At 37.2% G+C, this 23,510-nt stretch overlaps 1 protein-coding gene across 50 annotated transcripts in view; it reads right to left on the bottom strand.

Annotated features, from left to right (window-relative positions):
• Positions 1-23,510, bottom strand: part of ST7L (suppression of tumorigenicity 7 like) — a 99,105-nt gene that overhangs the window by 55,687 nt on the left and 19,908 nt on the right. For 47 of the 50 annotated variants that reach the window (XR_012416351.1, XR_012416365.1, XR_012416356.1 and 44 more), the window contains 6 exons: positions 21,105-21,220; positions 14,369-14,447; positions 6,112-6,266; positions 4,531-4,628; positions 4,149-4,263; positions 521-593 (listed from right to left, as the gene is read on the bottom strand). Coding sequence is in view for 40 of the 50 variants with exons in the window: in XM_015431080.4 (XP_015286566.1) it covers positions 521-593; positions 4,149-4,263; positions 4,531-4,628; positions 6,112-6,266; positions 14,369-14,447; positions 21,105-21,220 (636 nt within the window). In the remaining 10 variants the exon portion in view is untranslated. Of the gene's footprint in view, positions 1-520; positions 594-4,148; positions 4,264-4,530; positions 4,629-6,111; positions 6,267-14,368; positions 14,448-19,809; positions 19,889-21,104; positions 21,221-23,510 lie in introns of all 50 variants that reach the window. The other 3 variants (XM_065547618.2, XM_073998710.1, XR_012416395.1) reach the window with 2 other exon arrangements.

Genomic DNA, 23,510 nt, shown 5'->3' with positions numbered 1-23,510 from the left:
GTCACCATTTGGTTGGTTTCTGAGTATCTTATCTGCACAATAAAGAAAATTCACTAAGAGTAGCCAAAAACACAAGAAAAGCAGAACTCAGAATTATACTCTAAGAAGAGATAACATAAGCCTATTTCCCTACTACACACTTTATCATCATCATCATAGTTACTATTTACTGTGTGGACTTTCTTTCTAGATATCGCTTTAGGCACTTACCACACATAATCCTCCTACAACCCTCCTGCAATATTAGTCTCATTTTACAGATGAAGAAGAGACTCAAAACGATTAACCTGCCTACAGTCCTATAGCTAGAATGTGGTAGAGTTTGAATTTGAGCTCAGGTTAGCTCTAAAAACTTTGCTCTTTCCACTATACACAGCAAGAAGCCTAAAAGCCCAAGAAGATCCAGGGCTATTCAGAAGGAAGTACAGTGGAAAACAGCATTGTTTAAAGTCAGTAGAAGACAAACATAACATTGAGCTTAGCAGTCTTTCCAAATCATTGTAGTTTTTATAACACTTACTTTTCTGAAACAGTCCTTGTCTTCAACAGTGCTGCTGTGTAACAGATTGCTGCTGACTTTGGAAGGCTTATATCTGTAATGATAATTTTCAATTTAGGTAGGAATTACAAAAAAATGTATTGAGACAATTTTTTAATAAGAATAATTCACGGCCGGGTGCAGTGGCTCACACCTGTAATCCCAGCACTTTGGGAGGCTGAGGTGGGTGGATCATGAGGTCAGGAGTTCGAGACCAGCCTGACCAACATGAAGAAACCCCGTCTCTACTAAAAATACAAAAATTAGCCAGGTGTGGTGGCACATGCCTGTAATCCCAGCTACTCAGGAGGCTGAGGCAGGAGAATCGCTTGAACCTAGGAGGCAGAGGTTGCAATGAGCCAAGATCGTACCACTGCACTCCAGCCTGGGCAACAAGAGTGAAACTCTGTCTCAAAAATAAATAAATAAAAGAATAATTCACAGTGCAATACAAATTCAATAGTTATATAGGAAAAACCTGGACATAATGTTGAACAATCTATAATATAGTAGGAAAAACCCATATATGAAGTTGAAAAAGCTGAATCTGAATCTTTATCTAATTATTTACCAGCTAAGCATCTTTGAGCTAGTAGCAACTTGTTTGACCTCAGTTTTCACCTCTCAAAATAATGATATTTTCTGACTGAGATGAAATTATGTCTATGAAAGCCCTCTCTGCACGACAGCAAAATGCGCTCAACAAATGTTTATAATAACCTGCTTATGGATGGGCACGGTGGTTCATGCCTGTGATCCCAGCACTTTGGAAGGATGAGGTGGGTGGATCACAAGGTCAGGAGTTTGAGACCAATCTGGCCAACACAGTGAAACCCTATCTCTACTAAAAATACAAAAAATTAGCCAGGCATGGTGGCAGGTGCCTATAATCCCAGCTACTCAGGAGGCTGAGGCAGGAGAATCACTTGAACCTGTAAAGTGGAGGTTGCAGTGAGCTGAGATCGTGCCATTGCACTCCAGCCTGGGTGACAGTACGAGACTCTGTCTAAAAAAAAAATAATAATAATAATAAATAACCTGCTTATAATAAGTTCAGGGAAAAAGGCATGGTATAATTAGAACTATGTAAAACCTTCACCTATTCATAGAGAAAAACTAATATTAGAAAAAAAATTAAAATATTAACAGTAGTTAAATCCAGGTTGATTCAACCAAGGATGATATTTTTGTTCTTCTTAGATTTTTGTATTTTCTTAAATTATTATTTTTTAGAAAATAAAAATTTCACCTGGAACTGTAGGTAAATTAATTATACAAATCATTCTTAAAAGAATGTCCAAAATAAGGCTATCAGAAGATGTTTTTGATTCCAGAATCATACTAGTAAACGGAGAACTAAGGAAATAAATTTGCTTTCAACTTCCTCCGGATTCTGGAATGATAAAAACTGAGACTCATGAAAATAACTGAAAATATAGAAGCATATCAACTTAGATATGCTTTATTAGTTTCAGTTTTATTTTTAATGAATCAGGTCCTATTCCAATTTCTTATATTCAGTCCCTAAGCTTGCTCATCACAAGTATTATAAGCAGGCGATGTATCCAGTAAGTTACATATGGAAAGAATTTCTCACAAATTTCTCCATCAGCCTACACTATTCTGAAGCACTGCTTAAAGATTCCAGATGTTTAAAAGAAATAAACTTCTCTTTCCAAGTATAACACATTTCAAACTTCCCAAGTCATGGGGATTCCCAAGCGAATGGGTAGGAACCTATAATACGACAAATGTGAATAAACGACTTTTTTTTTTTTTGAGATAGGGTCTCACTCTGTCACCAGGCTGGAATACAGTGGCGCAATCTTGGCTCACTGAAACCTCTATCTGCCAGGCTCAAGCGATCCTCACACCTCAGCCTCCCAAGCAGCTGGGACTACAGGTGTATGCCACCACACCCAGTTACATTTTTAAAATATTTTTTGTAGAAATGGGTTCTCACCATGTTGCTCAAGCTGGTCTTGAACTTCTGAGCTCAAGTGATCCACGTGCCTCAGCCTCCCAAAGTGATGGAATTACAGGCGTGAGCCACTGTGCCCAGTCTTCAATGTGACTTACATGTGTTCTCTTATAGTGAAAGATATGACCAGAAGTATAGTAACCCCAAATTTTCAGCTTGAGGTTAAAAGCTGATGCCTCTCTCAGGATGAGAAGAGAGGCTTTATGTCTTTAAAATTCTCCAAACTTCATGTGTGGTAAACTGATATTGTTATAACATAATAATAAAAAATAGTCGCCAGGTACGGTGGCTCATGCCTGTAATCCCAGCACTTTGGGAGGCCAAGGCGGGCAGATCACGAAGTCAGGAGATCGAGAACATCCTGGCCAACACGGTGAAACCCTCTCTCTACTAAAAAAATACAAAAAAATTAGCCAGGCATGGTGGCAGGCACCTGTAGACCTAGCTACTTGGGAGGCTGAGGCAGGAGAATGGCGTGAACCTGGGAAGTGGAGCTTGCAGTGAGCCAAGATTGCACCACTGCACTTCTGCCTGGGCGACAGAGCAAGACTCCATCTCAAAAATAAAAAAATAAAAATAAAAATAACCAACAGATACTGAATTGTTACCATGGGAAGACTAGTGAACAAAGAAATCAAACACCTGGATTTGCCTTTTACTGGCTGGGAGACCTTACCCCAATACTTTAACCTTCTTAAACTCCAGTTTCCTTATTCAGTAATTGGAGACAGTAAAAATACTTGTCCCACCACATCATAAGACTACTACAAGGATCATATTATCATTGAACTTTGCAACTGAAAAGCATTGTAAAAATGTTATTCTGAATTGCTCTTATAGTATATACTGCTAAGCAACTTCTGTTAACCTTGCTTGACACTCCAAAACAAATGAGGTACCCCCACTATGTGCACAGCACCCATACTTCTCCAATTATCTCACCAAACACGCTGTCTCCAATGTAACTGCTGTTCATTTGTCTGTATGTTCCACTAAACTGTAAATAAACTGTAAATCCTATGAGGGCTCCCCTTCCTTTTTTTTTTTTTTTTTTTGAGACAGGGTCTTCCTCCGTCACCTAGGCTGGACTACAGTGGTGCAATCACAGCTCACTACAGACTTAACCTCCCTGGTTCAAGTGATCCTCCCACCTTAGCCTCCCAAGTAGCTGGGATTACAGGTACACACCACCATGACCAATATTTTTTTTTTTTTAATTTTTTGTAGAGACAGGGTCTTGCCATGTTACCCATGATGGTCTCAAACTCCTGGGCTCAAGCGATCCTCCCACCTCAGCCTCCAAAACAAAATGCTGGGATTACAGGTGTGAGCCACCATGCCTGGCCTCCCATGTTGTCTTGTTCACTATCATATTCTGAATGACTCACTCATATTAGAAACAAGCACTCAATAAACAAACAAATAAATCTTGACAGAAGAAAAGTTCTTCCTTGCAGGCTTTTACTAATAAAAGTCCTGATAAAGAAGATACTTAATAGCAACCTTTGGGTGCTACATACTGACTGGTAAGAACAGAAAGAGAAAATTAAATACTAGACTATAACCATATTTATAATTACATAATTGGAAAAGAATAACCATGCTATCAACTAAGGGAATACGACTCACCATCATATTTCGCTAGGACTGCCTGAACATCTGCATAGGCCTGTAATTCTAAAAGTGATTCTAAGAGATTTTCATGGATGTTCAACATGGTAAGAGGAGGAAATTCTTTCATCAACTGTATATTAAAAGGAAAAAAAAGATTAAAATCATAACAAAGGAACTCAATACAGCTGAGTCAGATTCATTAAAGTAGAAATTCTTGTTTCTTAACATAGCTGTGAAGAAGACCTAACCCTTAAGAAAGGCATATATTAAATAAATACCTTGTTCTTAAAACTACCAATTAAAATACAATGATTCTGCATTAAAATAATGGGCAACTTAACTACATTTTTAGTTTGTGGAGGAATAAATGTAATAATCCCATCATCAATTTACTTACATCTCTCATTATTTTTACTGCTTCTCTTATTCTTCCTAACTTTCTTGCACACATTGCCAATCTTCTTTTAATATATACCAGTACATTGGTATCTCTCCCTATTTAAAAAAACAAAAAATGATACAACTATCACTTTTGTATTATAGGTTGCTATTTCATTAACAAGTCCATTAATTTTATTTACTTCCCTTGGAAGATTCAATTAAAATTAAATTATGTCAAAATGGAAGAATATTAATGATGGCTACATTTGGGTGATAAATATTGAACAGGAGTGTTCTCTATTTTTGTGGATCTTTTAAGTTTTCTGTATTAAAACTTAAAATACACATTTAATTATTTTTGCCTCTAATAGTGACCTAAGTACAGTATATATAATTTGTGTATGATTGACAAGTTTATTTTAACATTAACAAAAAAGAAATACATTAATAGGAAGATACAACATTAAGTTAGTATTTAAACTTGTGCATAAATGATCTATTATTCTGATACTCTCTATTGTTTTAATTGAAAAACAAAAAATGTCCAAAACAAAATTTCCATGGCTAATGTAAACTTTTCTTAACAGTGAGTAATTGACAAACTATAAAACTACTTCTAGAAAGAGCTAACAAATATTTCTGTAACTATCTCATAACCGTATTTGAGATTATTCAAAGACAAATGGCATGACATTTTTAAAGATGTAGTTTCATCAGTTCCAAGCTACAAAATTATATATTCCCACAAATGTATGTTATAAAAATGTGCATTAATGAAACATACCATATATATCAGTATTTAGCTTAGGGAGAAAAACATTATCCAAATTTTAATTTACACACAAAAAAAGATTTAGAACTTAGCTGCCGGTAAATAATGCATTATATAAACATATTTCAATTTATTACCCACTATTTGCCAAAATCATGAAACTAAAACCCTCTGGCCATAAAAATAGCAGGAAGCAGCATCATCGCTGATTCTAACATCTTTGGTAAAATAAAATCTCAATCATAACTGGTAGAGCATATCTAAGAACAGAAAGGACCTCAGTTGCTATGGCTCATCTGATCTCAAGCACATCATGGAGAAAAATCAAAGAAAGAATCAATGCCAAGCATGAGGTTGGATTTTGGGCTAAGAATCAGATGGTGTGAAAGGGGCCACTCCCTAGCACTATATGCAGATACACAGTCTGAAGAGCAAACCAAATAATGTACCTTTATTGTTGCTTAGAGTAAGGGTGAGGATAAAGATAACAGCTGTTTATCATCACTAGAAGGCTCTCCTGAATGCTGAAAGTTATGTTTTTGCAATCACCAGCCTAATTCTCACATGAAATAAATTACTGTTAAGTCTCAGAGCAGCACATCTTCTCTCAATAACCCGAACAGATCTATTCCCTTCCACAAACGTTCTCTGGCTAATACACATTTCTGTCTTGCTGGTTTGTAGGTATTATGAATAGATTAGTTATTTCCAGTGAAAATTAACTAACCTGTATGTATTAAGTTTTGTATTATTGTTGTTTCGTGTTAAGACACAAGCAAATTACAGGTGCTAAAAGACAGTAATAATCAGTTCAAACTTGCTTACTCAGTTGAGCTTCATGCTGAGGACTTTGGTGCTGGCACTGCTGTGACTGCCTATAAATTGTTTCTCCTGCCTTGAGTGCCTGTTTAAATAACTTTTCAGCATCTACAATAGTTGTTGCTTCTTCCTCAGCCAGTAGAACGTATGCAGTGGCACAGCTATGAAGAAAGCAAGAAGGCAATTTTAAATAAAATGATAAAGCAAGCATTTTCTCTTGGTTATGTCTCTTTGTTGTATGTCATATTTACTTACATACACTTTTTCCATCTTTAGAAGAAAAAACAAAAAAAAAACTTCACTCAATATTTTACCTTAATAGGGGCACATTGGTATATTCTTTATATCTGATTCCACAATTTTTCCACTTTTTTATCTTTTCCTTCTGCTCTTTATTTTCTGGGTTTTTTTTTTTTGGGGGGGTAAAAAACAAAGTTTTTAAACTTCTATCTCATTCTCTGATCCATTGTCCTGTGTTTTCTTTTTGTGAAAGGGGGGAGAAAAGAAGATTTATAATTATCTGAATGATATACCTTCTACTGGTCATATCTGCTTTCTTTTTTTTTTTTTTGAGATGGAATTTTGCTTTTGTCGCCCAGGCTGGAGTGCAGTGGCCCAATCTCGGCTCACTAAAACCTCTGCCTCCTGGATTCAAGCAATTCTCCTGTCTCAGCCTCCCGAGTAGCTGGGATTATAGGCATGCGACACCACGCCCAGCTAATTTTTGTATTTTTAGTAGAGATGGGGTTTCAACATGTTGGCCAGGCTGGTCTAGAACTCCTGACCTCAGGCGATCCACCTGCCTCAGCTTTTCAAAGTGCTGGGATTACAGGCATGAGCCACCGCACCCAGTTAGTCATACCTGCTTTTAGTTGCTATATACTTTATGATATCCATTTCATGGGGCACGTATGGGGAGGGTGAGGATTGGGAAGATAGTCCCTTGACCAACTAGGCACCTTTAACATCTGACTCAGAAACATATTCCGGGACTAGACATTTTCCCCAAATCTGAGTTCTCCCCTCTGCATGCTGTCCTGTCTACCCATGGACTTATCCACAATACTATGCGGTATAACTACCCTTGTTCTGAATTCAGGTACTTCCTCCTACACTCCTATCCTCATTCCTCACAACTATGCTTATGCCAAGTTTGCTTTTCCTCACCCCACTAAAACACAGAGGCTTTTCTTTGTATCTTTTAAGTCAACACCTGGCTAATAAATTAATTCTTGTTTTGGGGCCACAAAGAGAAACAAAATGTTGTTATTCCATTCCCAGAAATAACAAATCCATCTCTTCTAGAGACAATGTCCTAGTTGTGATTATCTAAGCCTGCACTGTCCAGTATTCTAGGCATTAGCCACATGTGGCTATTGAGCACTTGAAATGTGATGAGTTCGAATTGAGATGTGATGCAAGTGTAAAAATGCACAACGAATTTTGAAGACTTAGAAGAATGTAAAGTTCCTCATTAATAGATTTTAGAAAAGTACTGACTATATGTTAAAATATTTTAATATTTTGGGCCGGACGTGGTGGCTCACGCCTGTAATCCCAGCACTTTGGGAGGCCAAGGTGGGCGGATCACGAGGTCAGGAGATCGAGACTACCGTGAAACCCTGTCTCTACTAAAAAAAATAAAAAGAATTAGCCGGGTGTGGCGGCGGGCACCTGTAGTGCCAGCTACTCGGGAGGCTGAGACATGAGAATGGTGTGAACCCAGGAGGCGGAGCTTGCAGCAAGCTGAGATCGCGCCACTGCACTCCAGCCTGGGCGACAGAGTGAGACTCCATCTCAAAAAAAAAAAAAAAAAAAAAAAATTAATATTTTGAATATAGCTAAATAAAACATTCAGATTAATTTCACCTATTTCTTTTTACTTTTTAAATGTGGCTACTAGAAAATTTAAAGTTACATATGTGGCTTGCGTTATATTTCTAATAACTTGTGCTTATCTAAGCAATAGGAGAGAAATTATTGATAAACGTACAAGACCAAGCATTAAACAAAAGTGATGGCAAGTAGCTATCATTAAGTGGGGACAAAAAACATTCTTCAGATATAGAAAATGCAAATCATACCATTTCATCATCCTTCAAATAAGAAGACCCTATGGTATATAACAATTTCACTAATCAACAAAGATTTCTCCATTACATTACACTAGATCCCTGTGAAGTGTTAGATATACTGCTGCTTTAAACACTGGCCTTCCTGCCCAGGCACAGTGGCTCATGGCTATAATCCCAGTACTTTGGGAGGTCAAGGCAGGAGGATCACTTGAGGCCAGTAGTTTGAGACTAGCCTGGGCAACACAATGAGACCTTTTCTCTATTAAAAAAATAATAATAATAAAAATTTAAAAATTGGCTAGGTGTGGCTGTGTGCACCTGTAGTCCTAGCTACTTTGGAGGCTGAGGTAAGAGGATTGTTTAAGGCCAGGAGTTTGAGGTTACAATGAAGCTATCATCTTACCACTGCACTCCAGTCTGGGCAACAGAGCAAGACCCTGTCTCTAAACAAAAACAAAAACCAAAAACACTAGGCTTCCTGACTGTCATTCCAAAAACCAATTGAAATGCTTTAAAATAACCATAATAGCCAGGCGCGGTGGCTCACGCTTGTAATCCCAGCACTTTGGGAGGCCGAGGCAGGCGGATCACGAGGTCAGGAGATCAAGACCATCCGGGCTAACACGATGAAAGCCCGTCTCTACTAAAAATACAAAAAATTAGCCAGGTGAGGTGGCGGGCGCCTGTAGTCCCAGCTACTCTGGAGGCTGAGGCGGGAGAATGGCGGGAACCCGGGAGGCAGAGATTGCAGTGAGCCGAGATCGCGCCACTGCACTCCAGCCTGAGTGACAGAGCGAGACTCCGTCTCAAAAAATAAAATAAAATAAAATAAAATAACCATAATAAAAACACTTTTTAAAAGACCTAGATGGGTATAAATCAAAATATAAACATAATTATATGCTTATATTTTGAATGTATGTACATATATATACACATACATATATATATATATATATATATTTTTTTTTTTTTTTTTTTTTGCAACAGAGTCTTGCTCTGTCACCCAGGCTACAGTGCGGTGGCGTGATCTCGGCTCACTGCAAACTCCGCCTCCCGGGGTTCACGCCATTCTCCCACCTCAGCCTCCCGAGTAGCAAGGACTACAGGGCCCGCCACCATGCCTGGCTAATTTTTTGTATTTTTAGTAGAGACGGGGTTTCACCGTGTAAGCCAGGATGGTCTTGATCTCCTGACCTCGTGATCCACCCGCCGTGGCCTCCCAAAGGGCCGGGATTACAAGCGTGAGCCACCGCACCTGGCCGAATGTATGTATATATTTTTAATGACTGTATGGCTGTAGGTGAAAAGATTTTTTCCCCCTTAAAGCATTCTTGGATTTGTTCAAAAGTATTTTATATGGATACTAATCCAGGAAATTATGTGAATATCTAATTAATCTTACATTGAAGAATGTTAGTTTTTTACATTGAGGTAAAATTCAAATAACAAGGTTCACAGTTTAAAGCATTTTGAAGTATACAATCCAATAATTTTTAATGTATTCACAAAGTTGTGCAACCATCGCCACAATGTAATTCCAGAACATTTTCATCATCCCCATAAGAAACCCCGTACCTATTAAGTAGCCACTCCCCATCTCCCTTGCCTCCTCAATCCCTGGCAATCCCAAATCTATTTCTGCCATTTCACAATGTCCTCTGATACACAAAATATTTTAATTTTGATTAAGTCCATTTGCCTGATTTTTCTTTTGCTGCTTGTGCTTTTGGTGATATAATTTATGAGACCCCTGCTAAATTCAAGGTGGTGATGATTTGTCCCTATGCTTTCTTCTAAGAGTTCTGCAGTTTTAACTCTTCCATTTAGGTCATTGATTGATTTTTAAATTAATTGGGATATATGGTATGAGGTAAGGGACCATCTTTATGCTTTTATATAGGTGGTTATCCAGTTGTTCCAACATCATTGTTGAAAAGACTATTCTTTCCTCCATTGAATGGTTTTGACACCCTTGTCAAAAATCATGACCTGGTGCGGTGGCTCACACCTATAATCTCAGCACTTTGGGAGGCCGAGGCAGGTGGATCACCTGAGGTCAGGAGTTCAAGACCAGCCTGGCCAACATGGTGAAACCTTTTCTCTACTAAAAATACAAAATTAGCCAGGTATGGTGGCGCATGCCTGTATTCCCAGCTATTTGGGAGGCGAAGGCAGGAGAATCACTTGAACCCAGGAGGTGGAGGTTGCAGTGAGCCGAGATTGTGCCATTGAACTCCAGCCTGGGCAAAAAGAATGAAACTCTGTCTCAAAACAAAACAAAACAAAACAATCAACTGACCATAGATATATGGGTTTATTTCTGGAATCTCAATTTGAATCCATTGATCTAGGTGTCTATCCTTATGATTTAACTACTGTAGCTTTGCAGTAAATTTTTAAATTGGGTAGTGTGAGTCTTCTAATTTTGTGCTTCTATTTCAAGATTGTTTTGGTATTCAGGGTCTCTTGCAGTTCTATATGAATTATAGGATCACCCTGTCCATTTCTGCAGAAATGATAATTAAAATTTTTACAGGGATTGCACTGAATCCATAGATCAATTTAGGGAGTACTGACATTCTAACAATAATGTCTCCCAATCCATGAACATGGGATGTCTTTTGATTTATTTATTTAACTTATGCTTTATAGTTTTCAGCATCCAAGTCTTGCACCTCCTTGATTAAATTTATTTCTAAGTATTTAAATCTTTCTGATGCTTTTGTAAATGGAATTGTTTTCTTAATTTCCTTTTCAGATTGTTCGTTGCTAGGATATAGACATACAACTGATTTTCATATGTTGATTTTGTTTCTCACAATTTTGTCAATACTTTCATTAGCTCTAATAGTTTCTTTGTGGATTAAGATTTTCTACAAACAAGATTATGCCATCTGTGAATGGAGACAGTTTTACTTCTTCCTTTCCAATTCAGATGCCATGTAAAATTTTTCTTCCCTAACTGCACTGACTAGAACCTCCAGTACACCATGTAACATAGAAGTACAAGGGCAGACATCCTGCCTTTTTTCTGATGGTGGAGGGAAACCTTTCAGTCTTTCATCAGTAAGTACGCATTTAGCTGTAGATTTTTCAGATGCAGATGTTCTTGAGGAAGTTTCCTTCCATTCCTAGTTTTTAAAGTTTTCATCATAAAATGCTGTTGGATTTTGTCAGATCTTTTTCTACATCAATTGAGATGGTCATGTAGTTCTTGTCTTTTGGTCTATTAATGTGGAGTATTACATTAATTGATTTCCATATATTTATCATGATGGGGAATTTTGTCAAATGTTTTTTCTACATCAGTTGGGATAATCATGTGGTTTCTTTCTTCATTCTGTTAATGTACTGTACTACATTGACTGATTTTCATATGTTGAACCATTCTTGCATGCATGAATAAATGCCACTTGGTCAGGGTGTATAACATTTTTAATATGTTGCTGTATTTGGGGGGCTATTATCTTGTTCTCAGCTATGATTTCTTCAAGTATTCTTTCTGCCCTTTCTCTCTCTTCTTTGGGACTCCTATAATGCATAGATTGATATGCTTGATAGCATCCTACAGTTCTCTCAGACTCTGGTCATATTTCTTTACTCCTTAATTTTTCCTGCTCCTTGAATTGGGTAATCTCAATTGACTTAAATGAAATTCACTGGTCTTGCTTCTGTCTGCTTAAATCTGCTTGCTGTTGAACCCCTATGATAAATTTTTCATTTTAGTTATGTTTTTCAATTCTGGAATTTCTATTTAGTTCCTTTTAATTATTTCTCCCTCTTTACTGATATTCTGTAATGGTGAGATACCATTATCATGGGTTCCTTTACCTCCTTGATCATATTTAAAATAGTTGATTTAAACTTTGTGTCTATTAATCCAAAGTCTAGGCTTCACAGGGGCAGTTTTTACTAATTTATTTTCTTTTTATTTTTTGAGACAGGGTGTCTTTGTTACCTAGGCTGGTCTCAAACTCCTGAGCTCAAGTGATCCTTCTGCCTTGGTCTCCCAAAGTTCTGGGACTACAGGTATAAGCTACCACACCAAGCCTAATTTCTTTTCTTTCCTATGTATGGGCCATATTTTCTTGTTTCTTTGCATGCCTTGTAATTTTTTGTTGAAAACTGGAAATTTTAAATATTATACTCTGACAACTCTAGAAATATAATTTTCTCTACTCCCTAGGATTTGTTGTTGCTGCTTTTGCAGTTGTTTGTTTAGTGACTTTTCTGAACCCATTTTATAAAATCTATATTACTTGTCATGTGTGACCAGTGACACGTGTGCTATTTTTTAGCCTTGTGGTCAGTTGGTGATTTGATAGAGATTTCCTTAAACACCTGGGACCAAAACCAAACAAAACACAAAAAGTAAAAACTTTGCAAATGGGCTCTGTGTGGGTGCTAGGGCACACCTTCACATTCAAACAGTTTACAACTCTGCCTTAGCTTTCACCTTCTACTTGTGCAGAACATGAAGGTTAGGCAGACTTGAGAGCTCAGGACTTTCTCAAGTCTTTTCTGAACATGTCCCCAGCTCTGGCTGTGTGTGGGGCCTTGATTCCCAGAAATGTGTGGGAGCTTTTCAGAGTCTTTATTCCTCAAAGTATCTAATTCCCCAGACTTTGCTCACAAGTTTTCTGGTTTGTCTACTGTTTGTCCTTCCTGTTATCCCTTGCCCCAGGCAGCAGCAGCTAATGCATTTGCCTTTAAATGTTTTTAACAAATGACCCAGAGTGTAGTTATGTCAGTTCTGGGAGAGTTTTGAAGTTGAGGACTCTCTTCTTTCAGTAAGCTGAAATAAAGCAAGCCCTTTGAGCTAGTGCTTCAGGGAGCCAACAGACAGGTCAAAACAAACGACCACAGTTCCTTGAAAATAAGGTCCATTCAACTTCCTCTGGTACTAGAAACCTATCCCTGGAACGTACTCTGTTGTCTTCAAGACTGCCACTGAGCTAGGGAGTGAGGGATGGGGCCAGGATAAATAAAACACTACAAAGCTTTCTTAGAGAGATTCGGGTGTTTTTTCGCCTTGATTAAGCATTCACTAGGTTACTGTAAACTTTTGATTAGTTTCCAGAGTTTTAATAAAGTTGATCCTTGGCCGGGCGCGGTGGCTCAAGCCTGTAATCCCAGCACTTTGGGAGGCCGAGACGGGCGGATCACGAGGTCAGGAGATCGAGACCATACTGGCTAACCCGGTGAAACCCCATCTCTACTAAAAAATACAAAAAACTAGCCGGGCGAGGTGGCAGGCGCCTATAGTCACAGCTACTCGGAGGCTGAGGCAGGAGAATGGCGTAAACCCGGGAGGCGGAGCTTGCAGTGAGCTGAGATCCCGCCACTGCACTCCAGCCTGGGCGACAGAGCCAGACTCCGTCTCAAAAAATAAAAAAAAAAAATAAAAATAAAACAAAGTTTATCCCGACAGTTTCTGCTAGTTTATTATTTTGGCATTCTTTACTCCGCCATTTTTGCTCCACCTTGGGAAGGTCTTCTTAATAAGGATAACATATATACTGGGGGGAGAAGGTTCAGGGAATAACTCTAAATTTACATTATTCAGGAAGCATTCCTTGATAAACCCCAACTGGAACCATATTTTCACTCTTGGTATTTATTTAGTCTGCATTAGATTAGTATTTATTGATCTGTTCCTTGTAAAGATTAAGTTGTCTTATGATTTCACATTTTGCCTTTTCAAAATATAAAAAGTTCAAAACTAAAAAATGCTACTAACATGGAAAAAAATAAACTTGATAGAGCTATGTTTTACTTATTTTTAATTCCCTTCTCATGGCTTCAAGTCCATTAACAACTAAAGTACTCAAGATTGAATGCTTCAAGTGAGTGATTCAAATGAAAAAATTAAAACAGGTGCATAAGTATATTAGTATTTTAATACCCTTTTAACTATAAAGTATTATCACCATTCTCCATGAGCATTCTCCACTTTGAAAAGTACTTCTAGCATAATTTCTATTCAAAAGCATATATAGATTTACAATTTCAGAAGCAAAATACAATGTTGGCAAACACTGAAATTTTTATTAAATATCTATAACATGCAAAAGGGAAATGACTAATGACTCCAAGTGTCTTAGGAACAGACAAAAGGAGATATAAAAATCATTTGTCTTGGTTTCCTTCAAAATAAATTTATTTTCCATATATTTCAAACTTACTCATTGTTCAATTCTAAAGCTTGATAGGCTGCTTTGATTCGAGCTGGAGGATTTCTTTCCCTCCAGGCCTTCTGCATAACTGTAGAAAAAATATGTCATAAAATGGATGAGATGGTAAACAAATAATCTGCAAAATGTATGAAGAATAAGCTAGTGGAGTAAACAAAGCTTTAAATAACATATTCTTAAACATACAAAACAACAAACTAGGTTATTAGTTCACTTTATCCATACGAGAAATTTATATTAAATTTGGAAGCTTCACATAAAATAAAAATATATTCTTTCTCTGATTTATTTGAACAATATATAGGGTACTTAAACAAGTTAATTATATCATTATTATACATGAACATTTATATATCTAAATGCATGTTAACATTGAGTTTAAGTGACATCACATTATAATCAATATGAAATATTACAGTTCTACTTTTATCATTCTGAAAAGGTTTTATGGAACTGCAAAAAACAAAAATATACAAAAACTTAAAAACAAAGTCTTTGTCTAATGAATGATTCACTCTACGAAGAATGTATGGGATTGCGTTTTGTGTAAAAGGGAAAAAAAATGAATTAATTAGAATATAGTACCGCTAGAAAATGTCAGCCTCTATCAGGATTCAACAAAGACCTGAGTTAGGATTTCTTTGGAATATTAATTTGGCTACCAATTTACTGTACCAAAATGAAGACTTCACAGTAAGTAAAGTTTTCTTTAATTAAATAAGCAAACAAATAAAGTAGACTCAGAAGACTAACTGGCCCATTTCAAGTTTGATAAGAAAAATAGAGAACCTATGAGTGTTGCTTTTGGAACAAAACCTGCAACTGTCCAGGAAGAATAATGTGAAAAATGTTTGAATTTTCCTTTGGAAATAAAATATTAGTCTTGGCTTAGCAAAGGAGTCAATATATTCCATTTGTATAACAAAAATACATTTCTTATATCAAACATGTCACCAGCTAGCTGACACCTAATGCTTCCTGAACTTGACAAACTGATGCAAGTCAGCACCCATTTGATACAGGCCAGTAAAAGAACATCATTCTGCTGCAGCACTAAATATTACATTAAAATAATGCATAATGTTAGACTTGTAATTTTTGATGATAGGCTGTCTTCTACGAGTTATATGATATTTACAAGTCAAATTTTAACACTGAATTTGTATTAACATTTTAAACTGTTATTTGGTACTCTAGTATATTAAATGCATATCCTAATTTATCTAACCAATTCCCTTTTGATGGACAATTAAGTATACTAAATTTTTTGGTAATACAAAACATTGTGATAACAATCTTTCAGTATGTGTCTTTTCATAACTAATTAAATACTTCCTTTCTAGTAGAATAGCTGGCTAAAATATGTATATTTTAAAAGATTCTGGATATGTAATAAGTTTGGGAAGTTAAGAAAAAAAAAAAAGATTCCAGATATACACCCCTCAAACTCCACAATAAGACTGTATTAATTTACACTTTTTCAGGCTGTATAACACAGTATAATCAATCTTTGCTAATTTAACAACTTAACACAGTATTACCAATCTTTGCTAATTTAATATCTGAAACTTATCTCATTTTCATTTGTGTTTTTTTAAATTTCTAGTGAGGTTGTCTAATTCACCTTTAAATATATTATCTTATTCTTTTGTTTCCAAATTCTCCACCTAGCCTTTCAAGAGTATTCTTCAAAACCAAAGCAGTCCTAAGCCTAAGCAGAAAGGAGAAATAAAGTTGACGGGGGGAAAATGTATATATTTTTTTCTAAAATAAGGCTTAGGAGTAATTTAAAACAAAATGCTGATTTGGTATTCAATTGTCCTGTTTAAGGGCTCTTGATATGCTGAATATAATTAACATAAGCAATTAGCAACTCACTCAAATTTATCTATTTTTCAAGTTAAATAACATTCCAATATGCTAACAAGCACAAAACAGATCAGCAGTTATCGTTAGGTCAGGGGTCATAAATGTAAATGCCTACAAATGCCAGGCATTAAACATAAATGAGTGGACTGAAAGCATATTCACTGTCTAAAGGAGAGAGCCACAACTCAGTTTCATCTTATTACTGCCAAGTGTAAATTCAGGTTCAATTTTGCCCCATTTTTCAACCTTCAAAAGGCACAAATTCAGATTTTAATGTAAAATCTCCTGATTTTTAAATGCTGAAGAAAAAAATCCAAAAACCAATACTGGGCCCTTCTGGATATGTTTTTTCTCTGCCCTAGATAAATTAATAGAAGAAGAACAAAATCTAATTTAGTTATTACTGATGACAGTAAGTCAAGAGAAATTTGCCACATCACATATATACACATTTGTATTTTTGAAAATAAAACTACTGATATAAATCATGACCTTTATGTGAGGGTCTGAAAAGATTAATATGGAATCAACAGTCTGTTTCTGAAGATCATTCTCAGACACACTCTGTCTGACTTGAGTTCAACCTTTAGCTGGGGTTAGACACACCTCTATAGAAGTACATAAAACTTAGAAAGGACCAAATGGGATACACGGTTTTAAGAAAATCAACTTCTAAAGCTTCAACTTGATCACTCTTTCCTATAACTGATCTACCAAAGAATGTTTCTCTGGTTTCCCTATCCTACCTAACCACAATTCCTATACCCGCTCCCCACGAAGATATGTTCCTTTCTCTTATTTTACAAAAAACACACAAACACACAAAAGGCTTACTTCTTACTCATCCTGAATCTGACAAGGTGTACTGCCCTATACTGTAAAAATCTCCAGGTGCCAAAGGGACAATTCAAAGTTTGGGTTGGGGGCAGCCATGTTTAATCAAGGCATCCTATAATAGTATTCCTGCCTTTTATTTATTTAACAGTGAAGCTTGGCATTGGAAAGAAAGTATTCTGGCCCTGTATTCAGGTATATTACAGAATGAAGAAGGGAAAGATAACAATTTTTAACAGTTCCATTAGTACCCCTCCCTACTTACTATCAAAGAACGGATTCTCCTAAGGGAAGGTCCCCTCACATCAAGGCAAAGCAGGCATTAGCAAGGAGTAATAAATGCAGTGAAGCCTTATTTTGGCCAAGTGGTAAGTTCTAGACACAGCTATCTTTCTATCTTAGAATCTGAATTCAGAAGATAGATAGTTGTCATGGGGAGGCATATTAATATGTTTATTTAAATTGAAAAGTGAAGTCAGACTTCTCTGTCAGAAAGTAAATATGATTTGGTTGATAGAACTGACAATGAGAACTCACCTAGTCAATTAGATTATATACAGAACCTTCCACAAAGTTTAAAGAGCTAAGTATGTAGCTCTAAGGATTTGACAGAAATATAATGAAAGCACATCATAACACTTAGAACCTTACAGTCAAATGCAATTCAAATTTTTAAAAATTACATTAGAATGTTTTATTGTAGAAAAGGATGGAAGTGTGATACCAGACTCTACAGCATGAAACAATGGTAATAAAATTACATAGGGATGTAAAACAGATATGTGTTCAAGAAGAAAAAAGACAAAATTTACTACTGTTAAAGAGCATTTGGTAAGCTAGGTGCGGTGGCTTACGCCTGTAATCTCAGCACTTTGGAAGACCAAGGGGGGGTGGATCACCTGAGGTTGGGAGTTCAAGACCATCCTGACCAACATGGAGAAACCCTGTCTCTCCTAAAAATACAAAATTAGCCAGGCATAGTGGCGCATGCCTGTAATCTCAGGTACTCAGGAAGATGAGGCAGGAGAATCGCTTCAACCCGGGAGGTGGAGGTTGTGGCGAGCCGAGATTGTGCCATTGCACTCCAGCCTAGGCAACAAAAGCGAAACTTGGTCTCCAAAAAAAAAAAAAAAAAAGGAGAGAGAGAGAATTTGTTTACATATTGTTTTGTTTGTTTGGCTGGTTTTTTTTTTTAGATAAAGGGTCTCTGTCCCTCAGGCTGCAGTGCAGGGGTGCCATCGTAGCTTACTGCAGCCTCAACCTTCTAGGCTTAAGAGATCCACCCACCTCAGCCTCTCAAGTATCTGGGACTACAGGCATGCACCATCACACCTGATTAATTTTAAAACTTTTTTGTAGAGATGGGGTCTTACTGTGTTGCCCAGGCTGACAAACTCCTAGACTCACGGGATGCTCCTACCTCGGCCTCCCAAAGTGCTGGGATTACAGGCATGAGCCACTGTCCTTGGCCTATTCATGTATTTTTCAGTGGATTGTAGTGGGCATTAAATCATTTGATTTCATAACACATATTGAAATATAGGGTATACTATTATTTTTAAATGTCTGTATTTTGCACTATGTCAAAAATTACATTCTCTATGATTATTTAACCTTATGATGTCAACTTAAAAATGTGTGAAGGGACACATTCTTTTTCAAAATTCTTTTAGGAGATATTCAAATAAAAATGTTTTAATACCACACCTTCAGTAGATAGCCATGATAGCTATTTTAAAAGCCTGCTGGTGTTTGCAATTCAGTGTCACTCTGTGAGAGGGGCTGTGAGAGAAAGGGTGGTGAGACCTAACTTCCAGAATCACTCAACCCTTAAAGTTAACATACAGCACTGATATTGTACTGCTGTTACTTCCCTAACACCTATCCTTTTGCCATTAATATAAACATTAAGCATATAAACATAAATCTATTCTTTTTACTCCTTTATCTGCAATTAAATCATTTTATATAACCATACCAAAGATCCTTGGCTTTCCTATCATCCACTCTTAACGGATTTAATCTAACAAAGATAAATCACTAGGAACTCATTTTAATGCAGGAAACTGGCTGTTTTTCAGACCCTTCAGTGATTTTGTGGTGGGTAGAAGCAGTAATAGTGTAGTGGTTAACAGCCAGTCTTGAGTTTGAAAAATGGTTTTATCATTATTAGCTGTGTGATTAAAGGCATATTACTTGATCCCCCTTTGCTTCGGTTACTTTATTGTTAAAATGGGGCTCATAATACTACCTATCTCATAAAGTGACTGGGAAGATTACATTTCTATAAATTGCTCAGAATAGTGCCTGGTACATAGTAAGCCTAGACGAGTATTGGCTATTATTAGTGAAATTGCTTAAGACTTCTGTGACATCTAGGCTATTCAATTCATACTTTTTTTTTTTTTTGAGACGGAGTCTCACTGTGTCGCCCAGGCTGGAGTGCAATGGCCCAATCTCGGCTCACTGCGAACTCCACCTCCGGGATTCAACTGATTCTCCCACCTCAGTCTCCCGAGTAGGTGGGATTACAGGCACCCACCATCATACCCACCTAATTTTTATATTTTTGTAGAGACGGGGTTTTACCATGTTGACCAGGCTGGTCTCGGACTCCTGACCTCAGGTGATCCACCCACCTTGGCCTCCCAAAGTGCTGGGATTAAAGGCGTGAGCCACCGTGCCCAGCCCATTCATACTTTCCTCAAAGAAAAAATATTAATATTTACATTACGCCAGGCAATGTGCTGGATAATAGAGATTCAAAGATGAAGAGAATATAGTCCCTGCTGTCCGAAAGTTCATACCCTAGTAGCAAAGACAAACATGAAAGCAATATAACATTAACAAATAAATGTTTGTGGCTGAATAAATTAAAGTTACTTCATAGAGGTTTGGACTAAGTAGTACAGAATTGCAGCAAACAAAATGTTTAATTCTGTGACAAGGGATCCCAGAGAGGGCTTTCCAGAAAATGTGACTTTTAATTTGGATAATGAAGGATAAAAAGTAACTCATCAGATGGATAAGGAGGGTGAGTTCATTCAAAGTAGAAGAAAAATTTTGATAAAGATCCCAGACCAGGGTATAGTGGCTCATGTCTGTAATCCTAATGTTTTGTAATGAGTTTGAGGTTACTTGGAGCTATCACTGCACCACTGCACTCCAGCCTGGACGACAGAGTGAAATCAATCAATCAACCAGCCCTTTTTTTTTTTTTTTTTGAGACAGAGTCTCGCTCTGTCACCCAGACTGGAGTGCAGCGGCCGGATCTCAGCTCACTGCAAGCTCCGCCTCCCGGGTTTAGCCATTCTCCTGCCTCAGCCTCCCAAGTAGCTGGGACTACAGGCGCCTGCCACTTCGCCTGGCTAGTTTTTTGTATTTTTTAGTAGAGACGGGGTTTCACCGTGTTAGCCAGGATGGTCTCGATCTCCTGACCTCGTGATCCGCCCGTCTCGGCCTCCCAAAGTGCCGGGATTACAGGCTTGAGCCACCGCGCCCGACCTGACCAGCCCTGTCTTTAAGCCATATAATTGAGAATCTCAATACTCTCTTCTATAGATAAGCACTTGGAGAAAACTAAACACATAAATTTCTATGATCTTCTACCACTTTATATGCATCTCTAACTCACAACTAAAACAAAATATATTCTGGTTTTCTCTACATGCCATTCTCCAATGTTTATACATTGACCTGTTATTTTATTTTATGTATAATTGCAGGTGTTCATTTCCCAGACGGAAACAGGGTACACTGTTTTCTGGAAAAGTAGTTGTCATATTTGATCTGAAAGGTTTTTGAAGTAGTAAAAGAAATATGAAATATTTTAAATTCTTTATAAGGAAAGCAGTGTATCAACCTAGCTTATAGTCATAATTTAATCTGAGTTTCTTATCAATAATATAAACAACTCAAAGCCAAATAACTAAATAACTCTGTATATTATAATAAACAACTCTAAAGAACTTTTAAAATCATCTTCATGATCACTGTTTATACTATGAACAGATATGATACATACCTGTGTCTGAAGGACGTAAAAAATCTGTGTCACAGGTGAAAAAGGTCTGATGGTCCTGAGCTGACAGGTTCATGTCATAGTATGTAAGTGGCTCTTTACCAGTCACCCAAGTGTATCTTTACCAAAACACGACAAAATATTTAAATTGAACATGAGACAGCATCTATCTGCTATAACAAACACTACTTAAATTCAAAAATATACTGCTACAATTTGGATGTTTTAAAATCTTACAATCAGTAAAACAAAAGATAACCTCACAAACTACTTAGAATGATAATAAAACATCAAAGACCAAATAGAAAAATAATATTCAATAAACAACTGCTTTTGAAAATTGAATTGGGCTGGGTGCCGTGGCTCATGACTGTAATCTCAGTGCTTTGGGAGGCTGAGGCTGGTAAATCACTTGAGACCTGGAGTTTGAGACCAGCCTGGGCAACATAGTGAGGCCTGTCTCTACCAGCTACTGGGGAGGCTGAAGCTGAAGGATCACTTGAGCCCAAGAGCTCAAGACCAGCCTGAGCAATATAGCGAGATCTTGTCTCTATTTTTTAACTTAAAAAAAAAAAAAAAAAAGAAGACTCAGTAAAACGAAAATTAAGGATTGGGAATTGGGACATAAAATGAAGCCTGAAATGGAGCTAACATATGAAATGTATACCCAGAAGTTATACTTTTACATTAAGAGAAAATAATCATTCAAAAGAAGCATAAGAATTCCTGATACTAATAAATTTATCCTAGGCCAGGCACAGTGGCTCACACCTTAATCCTTGGCACTTTGGGAGGCTGAGGCAGGGGGATCACTTGGGGTCAGGAGTTTGAGACCAGCCTGGCCAATATGGTAAAACCCTGTCTCTCCTAAAAATACAAAAATTAGCTGGATGTGGTATGGGCTGCCTGTGATCCCAGCTACTTGGGAGGGAGGCTGAGGCAGGAGAATCACTTGAACCCGGGAGGAGGAGATTGCAGTGAACCAAGATCATGCCACTGCACTCCAGCCTGGGTGACAGAGAGAGACTCAGTCTCAAGAAAAAAAATTTTATATATATACACACACACATTTCTTTTTAAGATCTTCAGGAAATGGAAACTGTATAATACAACAAATAGCCTCAAACTTTGATTAAACACAGTAAGAGATTCAAGGACCTGTTTCTTACAGGTATCCCTTAATACAGGCTAACGGCATCTTTCATAAAAGCCTAGCTTTCACTTCACAGGATGTCACTATCTTACACTATCAAGTCTTTAAGCACAGGAGCCATTGCTTAGTCATTTTTGTATCTCCATCATTTTGCCTGTACATGGTAGAAACATAATGTTTCTTATTCAGTAAGTTAAATAACATGCCCCATTCTACTTCTAGGTAAAATACAGCACTCCTCAAAATAAAAGTAAAGTATCTTTGCTCATAAGTTTCAAAAGATGTTTTCTCATTTAGAGTTAAAAACCAGAAGAGAAATGGACACAGTAGTGAAAATAGGAAGTGGCACTATGAAATCAATATAAAAATATAGTACCCTCTACTGTTGCACAATTTACATTCAGAGTGATGTTTTCTGATGCATCCTCAAATTTTGAAATTTAGCAATCATGCACAGGAATATGACGACACTGGTAATTTTTTCTTAATGCCACAAATTCTTTGAAAAAGGCTTTTTATAAACCAGGGGCCTAATATATACTTATACATATATAATATATACTTATACATATCACAACTACTTATATGTATGATAAACCAGGAGCCTAATATATACTTATACATATCACAAACATATGGTTTGATGCAATGTTTCTTATGATTATCAAATTAAACACAGGTTATGTGTGGTAGTTCATGCCTGTAATTTCAATGATTTGCAAGGCCAACGTAGGAGTATTACTTGAGCCCAGAAGTTTGGGATGAACCTGGGCAACATAGAAAGACCCCTGTCTACCAAAATTTTTTTTGAGATGGAGTTTTGTTCTTGTCACCTGGGCTGGAGCGCGATGGTGTCATCTCAGCTCACTGCAACTGTTACCTCCTGGGTTCAAGTGATTCTCCTGCCTCGGCCTCCCAAAGTGCTGGGATTACAGGCGTGAGCCACCGTACCCGGCCTCTACCAAAAATTTTTAAAAATTAGCTGGATGTGGGCTCTGCCTATGGAGTAGCCATTCTTTTATTCCTTTACTTTCTTAATAAACTTGTTTTCACTTAAAAAAAAAAAAAATTAGCTGGATGTGGTGGCATGTGCCTGTAGTCCCAACTACTTGGGAGACTGAGACAAGAGAATTGCTTGAGCCCAGGAGGTCAAGGCTGCAGCTAGCTATGATCGCGCTACTGCACTCCAGCCTGAGTGACAGAACAAGACTCTATCCCCAAAAAAATTTAATTAAAAGAAAAAAGTAAACACAGTC

This window comes from Macaca fascicularis, chromosome 1, assembly GCF_037993035.2.
Source record: "Macaca fascicularis isolate 582-1 chromosome 1, T2T-MFA8v1.1".
Taxonomy (NCBI): domain Eukaryota; kingdom Metazoa; phylum Chordata; class Mammalia; order Primates; family Cercopithecidae; genus Macaca; species Macaca fascicularis.
The sequence above is the reverse complement of the archived record's forward strand: the minus strand, read 5'-3'. Positions and strand labels throughout refer to the sequence as shown.